Genomic DNA, 21,025 nt, shown 5'->3' with positions numbered 1-21,025 from the left:
GCAGTGGCGTAGCCAGAGATTTTGTTCCGGGTGCGAGGGGGGGGGGGGGGGGGGGGGGGGGCTCATGTTGGAGCGCGGTATCCTCATATAATTTGTGGAGGGATCAAGCGCAAGGGTAATAACTGCATTGCCGTTGACAATGTCATTGTGTATTATTTAACGCTACGCACTGTCTAGACAAGTGAAATACGTATTTTTTAAATAAAAGAATGTATTCGCGTGTCTAAAAAATCGTGGCAGACATAACTGATATCGATACTTCCATGCTTTTGCGTATTTAATAAGTACAGATAATATCACACGAAGTCTAGAACTATATCAGTCCTAATCCAGCAATGCAGTGCATGCCGCTGATATGAAAGACGTAAAGGCCATGAAATGAGCAAGTAGAGAACAAATGTTTTAATGAACCTGTCGCTCAAGAACCTTTACATTTTTCTACATGTGTAACGACCAGGGAAAAATCTCAATGACGCGGTCCTTCGTTTCAGTGTACTGCGCAGCAGCACGTGTCACTGGTCATGTATTGCTGAGTAATTGCACCGAAATATAAGTCGTAACAGCGAGCGCATGTATAAACGAGGAGTTCTGCAAAATAAGCATTAGATCGAAGAGCGAAGATAAAATGGAGTATTAGAAATGGGAAGGTGCAAAGTGATAAAGGAGAAAAAAGTGTCACTGGAAACAATGTCACTGTATGTATACAGGAAACCTCGCAACAAATATTTAAATACACGTATGTCTCCATTAAATCTACGTGTCTAAGCAAAAGTCACTCTATATAATGCGCCAAACAAGGCAAATAAACATCTTGCGCAATCGCGGATAGTAAACTTTACACACGGAAAGACAGACCATCCAGGCAAGAAGAAAACTATGATAGCAGAAGTCGCTTTATGTACTTGGGCCGCTGCGCTCGGTGACAGTTCCAAAAAATTTCGGGAGTGGGCTGAGGCCCCATAATCCCCGCCCCCCCCCCCCCCCCCCACCCCCCCTCGTCTACGCCCCTGCATCAAAGTATCAACTGTGATGTCTGAGAAAAGTTGTCCTGCAACATATAAATGCCGAAGTCTTGATAAACATGAATAGTGAAGAATTAACGAAAATAAAAAGTTTTCTTTCTTTCGGGCTCACGCACCTGGTACAAACATATTATTTAGGCATAGCAATAAAACTTGAAATAACTGTGTAAGAAGCCTTTCGGCTAAAAATTATACCTAAGTAGGTCACAAAGGAGTCCGCAAAAAATGCACAGAAGCAGGCATGCAGCGTGAGAGCAAAGCGCGTCAGGTGCGCTTTTCAATCTCGCACGCGCTCTGAAAAACGTCAGGAATACGGAGAAAAATCTAAGGAAAGCCCACCTTCATCATCATCATGAAAACTTATATTGCCACCGAAATGAAACTCCTTTTTGGACCCCCCGGCACGCAGGCCTAAGGGAGCCCTACTCAGGAGCCTCGCAAACAGAGGTCTGGTGAAGATATATTGTCTCTTCACGTCCTCAGCCGCCAGGCAGATGGCTTGTTGTTGTTGAGCAGGGTCCTCGCTCCGCAGCAAGGTCTCCTAGGCTTCTCTATCTTCTATATTTTGCCCGGGCTGCCAGCACATTCCCATACTACGTGGTCGAAAGTGCCCCTCTCGCCGCACGTTATGCGATATTGGTCCATCTCTTCTTTCGAGATTACCCAGAAGGGGCTTATATGATTTCCCCTTGTGATCTCCACGCAATTGCCTCCTCGTTTCCGAGGGAACGGAAGGGCTGCGGATAGACTCTCCTGCTCAGCTTACAATGTTGCGTGATCTCGTGGTATGAAATCAAGCTATCTTTCATGTCTGTGCAAGAGGGCTGCTCTACGGCCGCCCGGTGATAGAGATCTCGGGCAAGCTCGTGTGCAGCCTCACTTCCTGCAATAGATAAGTGCGCTGGAATCCATATTATATCTATGTTACGTTCTATCGACCTCGCATCGAGGACGCGTTTGGCCTCTTCCGAGATTCTTCCTTTCCCGAAGTTCCTCACTGCATTTTCGCTGCCACTTAAAATCGTCGAGGCCTTGGTACCGACGCAAGCAAGCGCTATCGCCAACTCTTCCGCCGCGTTGGCATCTCTCGTGCGGCTCGAAGCCGCTACCATTGGTACTCCTGCCCCGTCGACAACCGCGGATACAGCCGCCCCGTGCTGTCGGCACGTCGCGTATACACATAAGCCACCAGGTCTGCCGGTCGCTCCCTCATCTTCCTCTCGCAGGCCTCAGCCCTATGTTCTCGCCTTTCTTTGTTATACTCGGGGTGCATGTTCCGCGGCATAGCTGGGACGCATATCTTGGCTGTGATATCTGCCAGGATGTTTCCAATCTTGTGCGTGCTACTTTCTGGCTGAATTGGTACACATTCTAGTATTGTACTGCCCGTTTCAGACTGGCCGAGCCACTCTAATTGGGATATTCTCAACCCTCTGCCCATCTATTGTGTACCCCCATTTTCTCTAGCCGCTCCGTCGACGTGGATATGGGAAGTCTCAAAGCTCGCTTGGCGCATTTCCTCAATATTCTGTCTAGCTTCTCTATTTATGCTTTGCTGATGTTTAGGTACGGCGTCGCGTAGCAGATCTGACTTATTACGTACGCCTGCGAAATTCTCAGAGGACTCCTTTCTTTTAGTCCTCTCCCTTTTACCGCTACTCTCCTGAATATGCCTGCCAATTGGTCTGCATATGCGGCTAACTTCTTTACGGTGTTGTTGTTGTTTCCTTTCTTGTTTAAACATGCCTAGAATCCTATTTCCTCGACCCTAGGCACTTCCAGGCCTCCCACCACAACTTTAATCTAAAATTCAGCATGTACGAGGACGACATAAACCCGTGGATGAATAGCAGAAGTGAAAACACGCCTTTCTGCAACCAAACATGACATCACAAAACATCACGTGACCTTTGACATCACACGTACGACATCACGTTTATTTTTAATCAATCAGCGTTTCCAGCCTACCTACCCGCAAACGCTAGTCATTAAACACGCCGGCCGTCACATCAAAAGTAAAGCAAACAGAAGCAAGCTCGCCCATTAACTCCCAATATTCGACTACCATTAACATCGAGCCCACATGATGCTCTCAGTGTGCGTACAAAGCACTACAAATAATTGAGAGATGCGACAATCAACGGACATATTCATCACACTTCTAGAAAAACCCGCCGCGGTGGCTCAATGGCTAAGGCGCTCGTCTACCGAGCCGGAGTACCCGGCTGCGAACCCGACCGCGGCTCCGTGTTTCGATCGAGGTGGAACGCAAAATGCGCCCGGCTGTGCGATGTCAGTGCACATTAAAGATCCCCAGGTGGTCGAAATCATTCCAGAGACGGCCACTACGGCACCACTTTCTCCCTTTCTTCTTTCACTCCTCCCTTCCCTTACAGCACGGTTCAGGTGTCCGCCGAGATATGTGAGACAGATACTGCTCCACTTCCTTTCCTCAAAAACCAATTTACCTTTATCTGCAAACAAACCACTGACATCGAAGCCGAAACTTAATCTAGGTGACACTTCAAGCGTTAGGCGTTTATTACGTTTTTTTTACCTTGCTGATGGCGATCTTTTTAAGAGTTGCTTGTTCAGTGCTCGGTCTGTCTCTGATCACGAGCAATTCTGATTTGGGATGCGAGCATTCCAACCCCGCCCCCGAGGCATGGGACTTTCCTTTTGGACTTTAGTGGCTGTAAAAGAACAATAAATAATTCGTGCCAACTACGTAATAATCTAGTAATAAACTAATACTAGCTACGATCAGCAACGAAGCGCGAAGGAATAATATCGCACTAAATATCTGCCAGGCTCCTTATGTTGGGCATATAGAGAGCAGTTTATGACACAAAGAGTCAGCGTTTGCTACATTAGTTTTTCTTCTGGGAATTATCACAAAATAAGTTTCGTAACGAACTGTGCCACTTTGACATCTATGCCATCGGGATCACGAATATTGCTTTCCTCCCCAATCACTATGCAGCGCAACGATCAAGACAACAGCAGAGACACCTGATAAATCCATCATCACACACAACCATCTCGTATCTCACCATCGAATTGGAATCGATCCAAAATCGTGCAGCTCGGTTCATCACTTCATGTTACTCAAGAGAAGCCAGTGTCACCGCCCTCAAGCAGTCCCTCCGTCTCTCAACACTGGAATCACGCCGCGTCGTTTCCCGCCTATGCTTACTTCATACATTTTATCATAACACAAGATCACGGCACGCTCTATTAACCGCTCTACTACGAACGTCCTCCCGGCTTAGTCACGGTAACCCGATAGCACGCATCAGTGGCCACACGTCTGCTTACAACAACTCATTTTTCCCCAACGCAATAGCACTATGGAATTCACTGCCTAACGACATCGCTGCATGCACTGATCACAAAACATTCCGCGAGAAAATAAAAATTCACCTGACATAGATCTTGATCACTTCTGCGCTCTTTGTAGCAAGTATTGCTTCATATATCTTTAATGAATGATGTATAACCTGCTGGGAAACCCTGATGTGACTACAACCCCTTTTATGCTTGTTTGTATGTTTGTTCTTTTTATTGTTATGCATGTTCGCATCATCGCCGTTGTAAACCAATATGTGCCCCCCCTTATGTAATGCCTTCGGGCCTTTAAGGGAACAATAAATGAAATGAAATGAAATGAAACCAATTGCTAGCTCTTTCAAGGGCGCTTAAGTATCGTTACGCATTGGTGGAACTACCTGCAATGCTCAAATACCCACTTCGCGATGGCCAATCGTTCAGATAGTCACTGGAACGCAGGAATCATCGCAGAAGTTGTCCAAAAGAAGCTTCCGCTCAGTGAAGTAGTCTAGCTTGCGTTGGACTGTATTCTTCACGGTACTGCCGGTAACCGTGGTTAAATAACATGAAATGCAAGAAGGCAACGGTTTTTCAACTGCATCCTGCTTCTACACATGCAGGAGTGACAGTATGAATGAAAAATACCTTGACGGAACCTAAAAAAAAAAGACATTCAAAAGTGTGCCGCTATGTTTTGTTCCCTGCGTAAAGTTATTTATGCTTCAAGCATAACTTAACACTTGGATGTAGAACATGCAAACTGCCCAGTCCACTTGTCAAGAAAGAGAAATGAGATACAAAAAAAAATTGTTCGTTAACAAATAATGTCCTTCAAAGGTTTCCATCTTGCATTGCCTGGCTTTTTTAGACGAACTGCGTTCCACCAATTGCAAATTACTTAAAATGCTTCAGTGCGCTTTTATGCCGTGGCCTAAAGAGACAAAGCCTCGACACAAAGTGGGTACAGATTAATACATTCCCCTTCAGGAATGTTAAACATCCAGAGCTTACTAGAAAAAACTTTTGTTAGTCAAAAAAAAAATTATGGCATAGCAACTCTGCATATGCTTCTCTGCACTGGAAATGATACTAAATACTAAGATGAGCAAGTTCACTAGATGCGCATCGTAAATTGTATGTGAGAAAAAAGAGCACTTGGAGTTTGTGAGGGTCAAATACCGTGCTTTGGAACATTTTCCTTAGAATGTGCAAGTTAGTGCAAAGCGCAAAAAGCCTCCAGAGGCTGATGATCACAGTACCTCAATGCAGTCTTCATTTCTATTCTTCAGTCTAACTAAATACCGATAAAACTTATGGCATACTTGATTATTGGGCGAGTTGGTAGGACATGATTCGAAATGACCAGCTCGAAAACAGACGGAGACAACTGAAGAAACACAGACGACAGGACGGGCGCTGACTAAAAACTTTATTTTCGAGGAAAGCCCAGCACAATATATGCCAAAAACCACGTGAGAGACAGGGAGCCAAATATTAAAACCTAAAGCGCTGTCATCAAAGGGCGGCCGATACAAGCATGAAACGGAAAATGCCAAATAAGAAAAAATGGAAGTCGAAAACTTTATGAAATGATACATCAAAAAGCACTATAACCAGCATAAAAAACACAAGGAAAAAAAAACGCGCGCAAACAACATCGTGGACAAAGCGCGGTGTCGAGAACCCTTAAACAGCAACAACGAGCGAGCCTAAAAGGGGCCCAAGCAAGCGGAGCAAGAGCTGAGTCAGAAGCTAAAATCAGATAAAACGACATACAATCCCACAGATGCCACTAAAGTGGCTAAAAACATGCGAACACAGCCCTAAAAAAAAGTAGAAAAATTTTTCAACGCTGGGGAGGCAAACACTGAGAGAAAACTAACAGTCCACACGTAAAACAATTGCCACTTGTAAGCCGCGCCAAAAGCCTGAGAAGTATGCGCACCGGCAAGCATAAGAAAACTTCATGATTAGACGGGAAGTGGCAGGCGAGCATGCAAAAACAGGAATTCTCAGGCACGGTCAAGGAAGCGCATTTCTTTTTTGTGCAGTGAAATTGAGGGCGTGCTTACGCAAATGTCTCCTGCCTTAGCAATAAAGTAGGCCTCGGTGACCTCCCTTTCTGTTTTGTTTTTTGACGAACCCGAATGCCCACTTAGATCACGAGTATCAGAAAAAGGCGCATGGCAGGAGCATGTGAGACATTACCTACTGGACAATTTGAAGAGGCTGACGGGTGAGGACCCATTCCAGATCAGCACCTCACTTGTACTTGTGATTGATCTGAGAGCCGGCATGATGGGTACGGTGATTGCTTTCTCGCTATACTTTGAAGAATGGTTTTACCCTGTTCCGCATGATGGTCTATGCAAAGCTCTTCGTCAGAGGATAGACGACACTGGAGTCGTAATTTTTCATAATTCATCCGGCATAAGCGCCTACAGTTTTATGGAGCTCCTGTCGTCCACTGTCGTTTCTTTCAATGGCCAATTTTTGACCCAGAAATCCGTAATTTGTATTGGCTCGTCAGTATCCCCGGTTTTGTGTGATATTTGTCTGGCTGCAATGGATAGGAACATTCAGGAAAAACTGAAGGATAAACATGTCGTGAAAGTTTACAGGTATGTTGACGACTACCTCGTAGTTATGGACAGAGCTCACCCTTATCATTTGCCGGAGGCCGCTAATAGTATCTCCGAACTGTTCAAAGCCTTGTCTGGTGGTCGGAACCATTTGATTGCCTGTGGATAACAGAATCCAGTTTTTACACGTGTTGCTTCTGTTTAGGGACGACCACGTTTGCTGGTCTTACAACGTAAGGTATAAAAAGAGTCTGCTACATTTTGACAGCGCGCACTCAAAGCCAGTAAAACGAATGTTAGTAACAAGCGCACTTCACGCTGCGTTAGCCGAGAGCTTTGTTAATATGGCAAACTCAACCTTTGAGAACCAGGTACAGCGCCTCTACTCTGCTGGGTACTCGCCTTCGTTATTAGCTAATCTATGCGAGGCCGTGCTGAAAAAGTTAGAGAGTAGCAAGGCTAGGAAGGAGCGAGAGAAGAAACGCGTTGCAGTCATACCTTACCTCCACAAGGTGTCCCACAACGTAAGAAAGGTAGCAGGGCAGTACAACGTCCAGGTAGTCTTTTCCGCACCGTGCAAGCTTTCTAAGATATGCGTCTTAAACAACAGGGCAAGACAGGCAGCCTGCACTGCGGGACACGGGGAGCGGTACGCACCGTGCCGGACGGGGGTTGTCTATCAGATACCTCTAACGTGCGGTAGTGTGTACATAGGCCAGACGGGAAGATGCTTTAATATCAGGGCCAGGGAGCACTTTATCAACGTGGATAGAGGTTCTGGAGGTAATCTCACAGACCACCGCAACCAGCCTCACAACAGGTGTAAACATACATTAGAGAATATAAGGTTCCTGGCAACGTCAAAAAACCAAACAGAAAGGGAGGTGATTGCGACCTACTTTATTGCTAAGGCAGGAGACACTTGCGTAAGCACGCCCTCAATTTCACTGCACGAAAAACAAATACGCTTTCTTGACCGTGCCTAAGAATTCCTGTTTTTGCATGCTCGCCAGCCACTTCCCGTCTACCCATGAGTTTTCTTATGCTTGCCGGTGCGCATACTTGGACTTTTGGCGCGGCTTACAAGTTGGAATTGTTTTACATGTGGACAGTTAGTTTTCTGTCAGTGTTTACCTCTTTGCCTTCCCAGCATTGACAAATTTTTGTTCATTTTTTAGGCTATGTTCCTTTGTTTTTAGCCACTTTTGTGGCATCTGTAGGATTGTATGTCGTTTTATTTGATTTTAGTTTCTCATGCACTGCCGCAGCAGCAGCAGTGCCAATGCACTGCCGCAGCAGCGTCTTGGCGTGCTGCCAAGCTCGCCTGCGGATGGCACCGCAGACGGCACTCAAGGAAAGAGCTAGGAACAGCTATCGCTGCATAAGCTAATTTTCAATAGCTCTTTGTATTAAACAATTCATGATACGTTCAGACTGGTGGAACGTATGCGCACAGCCTTGTCTAGGCAGGCCGTACCCTTAAAACCCTGCCCTCACACTGACGGCGGCAAACCGTGATTAAGAGCAATTTTTGAAGCCCCCTTCCCCCACCCAAAAAAAGAGCACTTTTGAGTAGGCATATCGACATTCAGGAGCTGATTGGCCAGATATTCTCTTTTCTCACACGTCTTGCCCATCAACAGCCAATTTTTACAGATATACAATTGTGGCAAAAAATTGAATGCTGGCAAATAACTGCCTCGAACGAAACACTCCCCAACAAACACAAAATCTCCCAAAAATAACCTATTGGGACATTCAGAATGTCCCCAGGAGGTGCTCATCTTTTCCAAACACATCCGAAAAACGTCCCCATGACTAGCGGTGTCCAAAACGTTGTGCGTCCTAGGGAGAGCCCCAAAATGTCAGCGCTCGATTTTGCGGCTCTGGTCCAGTAACATTATTCCTCCTTTTTTATGCAGCCTTCGGGCGTCTAAGTGCACATTTGTGCCAAAATTCAGGCACATACTTACGTTACGGGTGGTGTAATACACCTGTTCACTAGTGTGAATGTGTGCTGGCTCAGCCGTCCTGCATATTTACCGGTTTTACATGAAATGTCCCAGCATTTCACACAATAGAAAATATGAATGCAAAAAGTCAGCCAATTCTGTCCATATAACAGCAAATAGCAGCGCCATACAGAAGTCATTTCAGTCTACTAGCTGTGTTCTTTACATTTAAATTAATACAAACAGCAGATGCATTGTAAGCACCATTTAATGCACAATGTTTGCAGCACTGCGCCGTCAGCATATAATGATGTCCACTTTTTTCTCTAGCTCCGAGAAACCTGAAAAATGAAGCAAGAAAAACATAATGCAGGCTGAAAGTGGACGCACCTTGAGCAAACATTCTAAGGGCTACAAAAGCATGCACACACAAAAGCAAACGCATGTCAAGAGCAACTTGAGTGGCCAAAAGAAAAGACAAGGCGGGCGTACGTTGCAGGTACATGTTTTCAGGTCACGTCCCAAGCAACCACAGATATCCGTCGGACGTACGAGCTAGATCCGAACGTCCTTTGCCGAGGTCGGAAGTCCATCGGACGTACGAACACAATCCGATTTCGGATATCTGTATTCGTACATCCGCCGGACGTACGGACAGTGTCCACTTTTGTATATCCGCATGAGAGACGAGGTGTACGTCCGAAGGATGTAAGGTCGAGTATTTTCCCAGGCCATGAGTATGGACGGTTTTTATTTCACAGAAAATTCGCGTCTTTCGTGAATGTATACTGTTTTATTTGCATCAGTTGGAGGGTTTTACGCGAAAATGTTTGTAAATTGGTGCGATTCCACTCCTACCTGCAGTGCAAGAGCCGCCAACGAGCTAAATTTATCTAAGAGAAGTAGGTGCTGCACAATTTTGCAAGAACTCAATGACTAGTTTTATATTTATAAAACTTCTCCAAATTAGTGGAGTTGTGCGATATGTCCACCGTTTTGCTAGCTAAACTTGCCATTGAAACCATTCGTAAGTATCAAAACTCCCGCGCATTCTGCTATCACCATCATCATAGATGTCAGTTCGCGGTCAGTCCAATCTAATCCATCAGTACGGCTCCGTAGCGCTGTTGTTGATTTGTCGCGTAGTGTTGTCGCGCAGAGCTTTATAGCTCTGTTATTATAATGTGTGGCTTTGTTCGGTCTGTGGACGAAAGTAATATGTAACTTAAGCAATTCGAAAGATACGCGAAGCGCCTGAAGCTCTTCTGGAACTCCGGAATCCCGTACTGCGTCGACCTTGGTTTAAAGAAGGCTTAGTGCACGTGTGATTGCCTACGAAGGTATGTATCCAGTACACTTCTTGGAACTTTCTTCTAGTACAATGCAGCATGCTCATATAACATTCGTTCACAGGACAGTGGGAGCAGTAAGCGCGAGGAGATGGCTTCCACAAGTGTGTGCTGTTCTCACACTTTCGGGAGCCTACATCACAAGCTGCGGGAGCCCTCAACTCGCGCGGCTAATTCCCACTCCTCTGCAAAGTTGCGGGACGGAGTATTTTAGCATCTTGTTAATTTTTAGGGCATCGCTAGGTGCACTGTGCCTATATAAAGAGTGACAACGCGCGAAAGGCAGACCATAGGAAGCACGTGTAGTTCGCAGTGGTTCGCAACGGAAGCTTTGCGGCTTTCTGTGCACAGTAGCGTACAGTGCTGCGCAGGTTAGTGCCCTAAGGCCCATGAGAATAAATAAAGAACAGATACATTGTCAAATATGGTGTGGGAAAGTGAGAGCTGTTATTGCCTTATACTTATTGAGGTGTTTGTTAAAGTGCATTGTCTTTTATACTTGCAGCATTAAACACTTCTATTAATTGGTTCCAATATGTTTTTACTTGGGCTGCTGCATTGTGCCATTTATTTCACATGACTGATGTTTGCCGCGTTCTTTTTATTTCAGAAATCCTGTGGGTGGGAAGATTACGGATGTGTGTCCCAAGCTTGCCACATTTGAAGAGTCACATTTAAGAAATTTTCCGAATATAACCCATTGCTCTGCTGATGTATCGTCAACCACAATAAAATATGCGTGCTATGCATCAAATTGTTTCCTATGATCAAAAAATTTTGCAAGATCAAATTGTTTTTGGTTTTATTGCATCGCGCGGAGTGAAAAAGCACGCATGCACCATATATGCGAATATTCGAGGAAGATCCGCCAATGGATGTACTCAACTGGACGTCCGTCGGCGGGCGAACCGTATACCTTTGGCCACCTTTCGGACGGCCGACGGACGTCTACCGGCTGTTTGCGGATATTGAGCGGACGTACAGAACATCCGAAACAGACCTCTGTCGGCCGTCCGAAGGATATCGGTGGTTGCTTGGGGTATTATCACAAGTTGAAACAACCCTCTTTCTTAGACTCGCATGATCCTTGGAGCAAGCTTCAGCGGCGTGTTGTCAAAACAGAAAGAAAAAAATTTAATTCTATATGAGAAAATAAAAAATGTGCCTAAACCAACATACCTTTGCGACGTTGCCAACTGAAACCCAGGGATGAAATAGAAGGCTTCAACAGTTGCAACCATGAATTCAACGCAGCCTTCTGTCCTGCGCCTTCTCACAGCACAGAGAATGCTCTAACATACGCGTTACATCCTCGTAACGATCCTATGAGCTTTATTTTCCTGTAACTAAGAGAGACAATAAGACTGCTTGGAGCCAGACTTGAGAGGGGACGTCTTGAGGTAGGAGCCAACCCATGACGCAGCTGACCGCGCATGTGGCACAGTCCGGTATGGGAGGCGAGCTCAAGGCAAAAGTGATCCGGTGGGATTTGGGGGGAGTCACTAGCGACGTAAGCACAACACAAACTATACTGCTGCGACAGGATGACTGGGCGATGACGAAGTAGGTAGAGCAGGCTAATCCATGGGTACTCGCAGCAAGAGAGTGGTGGGTCTCCACAGGTCCCTGCCGCCTATGGCTGCAGTGGACGGCCACGCTGCCACCACCAAACCGCTGCAGTCGTTGGAGGCGGTGAGGATAGCAGGGTGCATGCTAGGAGTCACCCATTGCCGCGAACGCCGCCTCGAACAGTGGCATCAGTAGGGCTGTGAACCTGCACAAAGAACTTCCGATGCTCCTGCGCTGCATCAGTTCTAAAAGTAATGATGTGGGCATGCCTAAGCGCATGAAAACTGCCGTGTATCCGCAGCTATGAAGTCCACGCCAGCCCAGTGACGATAGCAAGAGCTGCCGCACACTGGGCCTTGCGGGCGAACGGCTGGGGGCTGCGAGAATAAGGGTGCGTAAGATGGCTTCCGTCCAGAGAGGAAGCCGGGCGAGCGACAGGAGGCCAGTACTGCATCTCTGCTAGACAGTGGCGCAGTGAGGACTGCCGATAGTCGGAGATGCCTGCAGGGACCGCCACTTGAAGTTGGGCGGCAGCAGGGGAACCGCTAGAACATGGACACGCTGGTGACCGCTGCTTCCGGCGGCGCGATGAAGCGGCAGACCGCCTGTCTGCTACAGTGAGCCGACGGCCCACGTGCGAGAAACGCATGCGCCGAGAGAGGTGTGGGGTTAACCGCTTCCTTGGCTCTTTGTACGAAACTCTTGCTTGATATCTCAAAACGACGAGTGCAAGAGCAAGCCTTATCTTCCCGCAGCTTGTGGTGCATGGTGCGACGAAGAGAGCGAGCAGCTGATTTTTATTTCTTGTTTAAAACCACTGGTCCGGAAACGTTATACCCCGTTACCTTTCTAGGACCAAAATGGCATGATTCGTTCTTGTTGCTGTTTAACGCTGCCCAAAAAACATTTCTAGACCCTTAGTGGGAGCACTGCCTGTTTGCTTGTTTCTATGCCCTGCCTCTGCGGTCTGAATTGTTTGCTAAATGTTGTACGGGGACTGGTACATTCCATCCGTTTTGGGCGCACATAGGAGGTCATTGCTTGCTAGGTCGTATGGAGTACCTAAGAAATATAGTTTTCTAAACGCTTTACGTCATACACTTTACCTGATTAATGCTGCCAATAGTCGCGGTTGCGAAGCGTGCCCAATTATGTCCTCATTCTCACTAAAATCGTGTAGTCAGCCAGCATTCTCAAGTGTCAGGTACAGCACAGCGCAGGTTCAGCTTAGACAGCAAGACCATTTTAGCCCGTTCGTTGAGCATTAGGACAGAAGCACAATACATTGCTGGCTGCTGCCCTGTTATGGGCCGATCACACTACCATCTTCCAAGAATCGTATGCAATACAGACTCAGCTTTACATTGCAGCTATGAGAGCCTCACTGCAGGGATAAGCACCACCCAAGGGACCACGAATTTACGCTGGACATCCTGTTTAAATCGGAACGTCCGCGACCCACATTGGATGTTAACGGGACATCTTCAGGATGTCTTTTCTGGGCAATAATCAAGGTTTACCTTATGCGAACCTACAGATGTCCAGCGGGTATTAGCTTTTGGGCGTAGGCCGGCAGTGAACCAGTTGATGTCCCGCGGATTCACTCCTTCCGGACTATGAATTTGTCCCGCACGGGCGCGGTCATCAGCTGCATTTTTTCTCAGACAATTTTTATAAGCACATTTTAATGTTCGGTTTCTTGAACGTAGGTGCATGTTTTGTGAGGATAAATGTTTATCGCAGTAAAAACATTTTTTTTAATTGAAATGCACAGCATTGTCTCCGCTGCAGTACATATCGGATTGCGAAAGCCATAACTTAAAATCCTTTCAGAGCCACACGGCAGTGGCTCTATCAGCTAGATGCGTACTCTACCGCTTTTTGTGGGTGTGTGCTGAGCAATACTATTATAACCACCACAGCAAAAAAAAAAGTGCAGAAATAAAAGCAGAAAAGTGCTCTTCTGGTGCGAAGGCAGGAGCCATATGTCCAGTTGTCAGCGCTTTTCACACAAAGTGCGTCTGGGAGCGGGACACGAAACAATAAAACGGCTGCTGTGCACGCAAAAAAAAACAGGACTCAATCCAAGAGGCAAAGAGCAGGCATCTCCGACACAAGAGCTATGCCACACGATAAAGCAGTGTCCTCTACGACGAGTGTAAATGGGGGAAATAACTGCCGTTATTTCCATTCACCGTGAAACTACGGCCAGCGATGTCCAACGGACACCCGGCTAAGATCCGCACTTCCGTACCGAATCCGAACATCCACAGAAAGAACGAAACACGCCCGGAAACGGACGGCCAAATCAGGATGTCTGCGGTACTCCCAGCAGACTTCCCTCTGTAGGCATTTTGAAACACGGTCAAAAAGGCGTAAAAAATCACTTTGCCTAGCTGCAGCGAGTTGGTATAGGTACTGCCCGATCGATGGGACGAGATGGTAAGGATCAGAGTGAGATGGCGAACGTGTAATGGTAGCTGACAGCGTCAACAGCTACAATAGAAGTATGCTTCTAGCGTTGTGTCGCAGATTTTTTCAGTTTATACAGTAATGGTGCTTTGCAACTTAACAGCTATTGGATTTTTCATTTGAACCTCTTAAATTACGCCTGCCTCAGTCTGCATACAAGGCACGAAAATTTCACGAAAAAACTTTGCTTATTAACCACCACCACTAGCACATATGACACCCTTTACACATGGACACAGGACGATGAGTACATAATTTCAAAGGTTACGGTGTTAGGTGCATCCTTTTATGCTATTCTAGTGCTTTATTGTTGCACGCTGTGCCTTGCAGAGGAGTTGTCAGGTTAATTAGAGCGGCTAATAATTAAGAGTATCGGTGGTCGAGATTTTAGGAATTGCCTGCCTCCAGGATTGCATCACCGTTTTTGAGAGAGTTCTATGCATGTTAATTGTTCCTTGGGTGTTCAAATAATGCCAAGGAATTACTACTTTCAAACTTATTTATGTTTTGGCAGCTGCCACAAACCGATCCAAGAAATGTTCATTTTCGAATGTCCGGGAGACGACAGGTTAGAAATTGGGCTCTTTGATGGAGGGCTGAGCATCCAAACTGTGGTGACTAGCGGATGTCATACGCACGTCAAATACGATGTGAGACGTTCCATGGACTTCTCGGAAACTTGCGTCCTAATTTGGCATCCGTGGGATGTTCATTCAGCCGCCTTTTTTTTTTGCACGGCACGGTCCCAGGGATGTCAGCACTTTGTATTCGGCATCAAACTCAACGTCCTTCGGACATCCAACCGGTAGCGGACCTCCTTCGTACGTTCTTCGGACACCGGTGGTCTATTGGGAACGCATCGCGAATGCCACCTACTCGTGGAACCAATGCCCGCAGCCATCTTAAATTTTGACATGACTTAGCCTGGCTTTACTACGTAGGTGTCAGCCACAGAAAACACTACAGAGGGTAGCTGAAAGCGCACCGGCTGGGGCCCATCAGCGCTTGACTGTTCCCGTGGTCGGCGGCTTCCCCGAAAACGCCGAAGCATCGAGCACTGACAAGCGGTGTGACGTTTGTTGCAGCTGCTGATCCAGTTCCATCGTAAAGCAAGCGCATGCAATTGAATGCACGAAAACGAAACTATACAGCTAACGACGGCATGGCAGCCCTCTAGTAGAAGGTGCAGTTGTGCCGCAGACAACTCCACTCGTCCTGAGGACGACCTCAAATGATCAGACCGTCCTGATCCCGAACAGGACATTCTGAGTACCTTTTGACTCCATCAATTGATTTTCGCGAGGGTGTCCTGTTTGTACTTTGCTGGACCACTCGACGATGAAAATTCATCAAATGTCCTACCACCGTCCTATCACAGGACAGTATTGTAGGATTGACTGAGATAAAACCAGCTTCATCTCTCGCATAAGGCCGTCCTCAATTAAAAACTTCACATTCGTTAAAATATATGCATAAAATAGTGACGTAATAAAGTTAACCATTGACGTAATAAAGTTAACTATTGTGACCCCAAAATTCGTGCCTTGAGGAGATATCTTTATATATTTGTTCTTACACATGGTATTATGTATCGCACGCTTGTGATGAGGTTGGACTGTATGAACTTTTGGGCCACTCTTCTCAATTCGGGGGGCAGATTTCAACCCCTGAAAGAGCTTGTGCTGTGCCGCTTCTGTTTGCCTATTCTGGTTAGCTTCTCTTGCATCAGTTTTGAATACGGCACTGCTTGGGAAAAAAAAGCTCTTGATACAAATCCTGAAGTAGTATTGAATTCGTACTCAAACATGATCCTCAAAATATCCCGTTACCATCCAGAGACAATTGGAGGACGTCTGAACATCCTGACGCAGACATCCTGAGGTCGGGACGTATTTGCGTTGTCTGGGGCGGATTGCCTTTGGGGCTTTTTTTTTCTGTCGTCCGCTTTTTCCTTGTCCCCGATGGCTGAACTTTCTGGATCAAGACAGACGAGAGTTGCGCGGGATTGAAGCAGTCGCTGTGAAAACAGCGCACAAGCGTACACGGCCCGTAGCTTCACCCACACCCCCTCCTCCTCACCACTGTCTCCGTCCTGTCGACAGTTGCTCCAGCAGACAGAGCCTACGCAGGGCCTCGTGCGCATGCAGGAGGATCGCGCTTGACTGCCGCACGACGGTGCACCTGGCGTGTTGATGCCTCCGTGGTAAGTTCACTCCATTGCTGGTACAGCTGGCGCCATCTACGGAGGCATCTTGTAACCTGGTAAATTCGTTGTAATGAACTATTTTTTTCTCAACTTTCTAAAACTGAAAGTTGCCAGCTGTTTTAAGAACATTAAATACCGAATATTTACAATACACTTGGTTTTAAGATGAAAGTGATAACCGCAATCAGGGGCTGTTCCGTTGTGTAGGAAGATAGGCCATTTTAGCTCCATAGCTTCCGTTCGATACCTAGAAAACACGAAGTATAGTCTCCTGAGCCGCATAACTTGGCATTCTTTGTGGGAAGCACAGAAAGATGTTTACAATGCAGCTAGGGCTTAGCTTACGGGGTTTAACTTCTCAAAGCGACTCAGACCGTGAGTGGTGCCGTAGTGAAAGGCTCTGAAAGTTTTTGACCACCTGGGGTTTTTTTCGTAATTAGCACTTACCATTGCACAGTACACTGGCCCGTAGATGTTTGCTTACATCGTAATTTGACCACCGCAGCCAGGCTCAAACCCATGTCTTTCAGGTCAGCAGCCGAGCGCCATAACCACTGGGCCTCTGCAGCGGCCCTATAATAGAGCTATCATTTTGTATGTTCTGAAACAGTGTAGCTTTCCAGCTTCTGGGCTGGAAAACTTTCACGCATCTTCAGTCCTTTAGAGGTTAACCTTTGGCGACTCCTCAGAATTGCTGTACGCAGTCTGAAGCATCTTGAGCGACCGTTGTCACCTACAAGTGTGCCTGTATTTGTAAAATTTACTCAGATGTTCGCCAGCAATACCCATTCTGAATATATAAGTGTTGCTCTTGTGCTACAGCTATAACACTAATTCACCTTCACTTTGCAAAGCTTTCAGCAGGCGTGCAATACACTGCAAACAGTGTGCTGAATGTCAGCTTCACAGTAATATTACCAATATATTTAACATGACCTTACTACTACAGCAGCAAAAAGTTGCTGTAACAGTTCACGCTTCTTCAGAGGTGAAGCAGTAAAAATATGGGCAGGGAAACAGGTTATGTTTCTCTCAGCCAAGCAGCCAAAAATGAAAAGATCTTTTACAAAAGCAAGTGCGCCAAACTCAAGCTGATGCTGAACACAGCCATACCAAGTAAAGAGAATGTTGAATACATTCAGTAGCAAACGTGTTCGCATTTCTTTATTATACAGAATACAACGCATATAAACAACAGGTTCAGGTCATAAAAACAAGAAACTAGCGGACGGTGACCTGGGTGCCTCCTTCCGCAGAACATGATCGTGAGGCATGCACAATGCGTGGCACTGGATTACAAAAAAAGAAAGAGGGGGGGGGGGGGGAAGAGAGCTGCGACAGACATTCAATGACCTCTTCGCACATGTGGGAAAGCACCACCCGCAGAATGCACACCGGTGCCCTGTCGAAAAGGGAGCTGCACAGCAGACAGTACAAAGCAAAAAGGTTTTCAATTTAACCAGATGCAAAGGCTAGCTAACTAGTACACCCGTTTACCCTTTTGTCATGTACACTGCGTTCAGTCGCAAACACACTACAGAAAAGCAAGGTTTTAAAGCACACACTGTGCTTTTGTTTTTAATAAACACACCCAGCAACACTTTCATTTGCTTCGCGGCTCTGCGCAAAACTACGCCCATCAGCTCTGAATGAGTTTCCATTCTGGCTATGTGCGAGGAACCAGCCAGTGCAAAGACAGTCAAAGATATTCACATGCAATGGTGACAGACCAGAATCTAGACTGCCCAGGAATCAGCGGTGAGTGCATGACCACCCTTTTCACACTGGCAACAGTTTGCTCCAGCAACAAACCAACCAAGCCATACATGGCCATTAAAGATCAATCTGCCACAAGGAATCTCAATAAGGCTGCTCAGATGAGATGCACTCGACTTTAAACAATGATGCAAAAGCCTGGACAGGCTCTTTTGCATGCATGTTGTCCGCCAGAACAGAAACGGGTAGACATTAGTGCCTTCGACGTGATGCAGAGGTCACAGTGAAACTCAGTCTTCATGCCTAATACCCCATTAGCTGTTGGGTGACGGATTTATTTGTGTTGTCCCCCCCAAGCAGTGAATGATGCATTTTCAAAACGCACCATTACTAGAGGATTGCAAATGCCCAAGCCGCTGCAGCCGACTGCCATGCTGCAACCGATGGCAAGCTGGGTAGGTTTGTATGTGTGCATCTTCCAGCCCAAGAGGGCAATCACTTAAGGGTCAGCCAAACATTCCAAGCTTCAAATAAACTCACATGGCATGATGTGAACAGGGCCACCACGCAGGAAGGCCACAGAAATTTTAAATGGCAACAGGTGAAAAACGAAAGAAAAAAAAACATGCAGTTCCATGGAGCAAAGTGCTCGTCTAATACAAAAATGCCTCACACAGCTCAGTAAAACAAGACGCCAGGGGCCGTATTCTATAAGCGGTCCATTTTCCATTGACCATTTCACGTCCATTTCATTATTTGGTCATTCAGATATACCTGCGTGCGGCTTTCAAGCGCCTGTGGGAAACGACCTGGCCATATGATGGTAGGAGACCGGACTTCACTACTGGCTGCCGCAGCCAATTGCGTGGTCTGGTCGCCAACGGCCGGGTCGCTTCCCACAGATGCTTGAAAGCCGTTGGTATATCTAAGTGACAAATGACAGGGGACTAAACAGACATGAAATGGGCTATAGAAGATGGACAACTTACCATCCGAATTGTCGTGCACTGGATGTTGTCGGCCTGACAAGCATGTCGTGCACACTGAATGCGTGTCAAATGTGGTGAGTAAGCCCAGCTGGGATGGCCTGACCCAAGAACAGCAATGAATTGGAGAGCATAAGAGCGCAGTCACTGCTACTAAGTAGCTTCTTTGAAGGTCTTGTCTTCTTGCCTGCAAACTAACCAAAATGCTGGACACAAAGGCCTGTGGCCACCTTAGTCATCAAAAGCTGACCACACAAAGATCACCAGGTAGACAGACACGAACTACAAAAATGATTTGATGGTGCTGGCATTTTTTGCTCTTTCCACAAACCACTAACCCGCATCCTCTAAACTTCCAAGAGTTGAGAAGCCAGATGCAAGGAAGCGTACTATGTATATATGGCCTCGCTTTTAAAGAGCTGGAAGCAATGCCAAAATATTGGCAACCGATGCTGGTCCGTATTGTCACGCACTAGTGCCCACGGCTACAACGTCACTGCACAGGGTTCCTTCAGCCTCATGCAGCCACCGACCTGGCTTGTGAACTCTTGGAGCTTCACACACACAAAGTCACAGTTCAGCGAAATTTCCGCTTGCCTGAAAACTCGCCACAATTGGAAAACACCAGCGAAAATGTGTAAACTGCACTTCCAAACAGGAAAATATTCTGCTCAGCTCAATGAGAGTTCCGCCAGAAGAAGTTGCATTGAAAGTTGTTACTTTGGTCACCATTTGAAGGATCAGGAAGTTATATAAAAAAAAAAAGAATGCCGAGTGCACATTATGTGCGACTAGCGGAAGGGGAGGAGCAGGTCGGAGAAATGGAGGTGACCAGGAGGGCTACTTGATGGAGAAGTAGATGACCAGGGCTACCACAGCGGCGACCACAACCACTAACACCAGCAGAAAGCAGGTCTTTTGCCGGTACTTCCTCTGTGGGGAAAGGGAAAGAAGAAAGCAGAATGCCACAAAGGCAGTTGGTATCGCACAGCATTGCCCTGGAACAGTCACATCAAGGGCACCACTTTCACCATACATGCAGAGATGGGCCAGGATAGACCCAAGGGAGATTAATGGACCGGCAAACTCTAGATGTGAAGTTTGCACTACTTAGTCGTAGCTTTAAAAAGCAGCTGAGAAAAGTTTCAGAACAGAGAACACACACTTCTTTCTAAACTGTCAAAGAGCAGCTGCCTTGCTGTCAACTGCAGATGCTTCTCCACTGGCCACATCAGTGTGAACGATGCTCTAATTTTTGCTGTGATTCGTCCAGCATATGCAGGGACAAATTGCAATACTGGAATGGAATGCTCGCTTCTCACACAACAGCCCTGTCTTAAAATTTACTCAAGGCCTTGATGATTTTATTCGAGCACTCCAGATGCACTGCATTCCATGGTGGCGAAAATAGGATTATGCAGCATGCCCCTGTTGCAGCAAGTAAACATTAAAGGACTGTAAACACCTGATTTTTTCTTCTTTCTAATGATGCGTTAAACATTGGAATAGCTGGATCTCTGCGTGGTACTTGCCGACGACTGCTAAATAATTTATAACTGAATTTATTCTCGCGTGCTGTTTCGGTTTCATTAACTGAACAAAGGCTGTGATGTATAGTTGACCTTTAGGTCACGAGAAGCACACAAAACTTGCGACATAAATGCTGATATGCAGTTTTAATTCATTAGAGCACTTAAACCTGCCTGCTTCAAGAGCTGGATTGACACAAAACGACATATCAGCAGTTAAATTTCTCTTTTTATCATGCCTCGTGTGACCTAGAGGTCAACTACATGTCCCAACCATTGTTCAGTTGATGAAACCGAAACAGCGTCAAGAAG

General features: G+C 46.4%; 1 protein-coding gene and 1 pseudogene across 2 annotated transcripts in view; both read right to left on the bottom strand.

The window, feature by feature from the left end:
• Positions 1 to 1,299: 1,299 nt before the first annotated feature.
• On the bottom strand, positions 1,300 to 6,649 carry LOC149369604 (uncharacterized; annotated as a pseudogene).
• Positions 6,650 to 17,619: 10,970 nt separating this feature from the next.
• Positions 17,620 to 21,025, bottom strand: part of LOC149369603 (syntaxin-7-like) — a 42,016-nt gene continuing 38,610 nt past the window's right edge. For both annotated transcript variants that reach the window (XM_089559061.1, XM_089559068.1), the window contains exon 9: positions 17,620 to 20,117. In XM_089559061.1, the coding sequence (XP_089415187.1) occupies positions 20,025 to 20,117 (93 nt within the window). In that variant the 3' untranslated portion in view covers positions 17,620 to 20,024. The remainder of the gene's footprint in view (positions 20,118 to 21,025) is intronic.

This window comes from Amblyomma mixtum, chromosome 1 (genome assembly GCF_055824585.1).
Source record: "Amblyomma mixtum isolate Tamu chromosome 1, ASM5582458v1, whole genome shotgun sequence".
Lineage (NCBI taxonomy): Eukaryota > Metazoa > Arthropoda > Arachnida > Ixodida > Ixodidae > Amblyomma > Amblyomma mixtum.
Note: the sequence above shows the minus strand (reverse complement) of the source record. Positions and strands in the feature narration are given on the sequence as shown.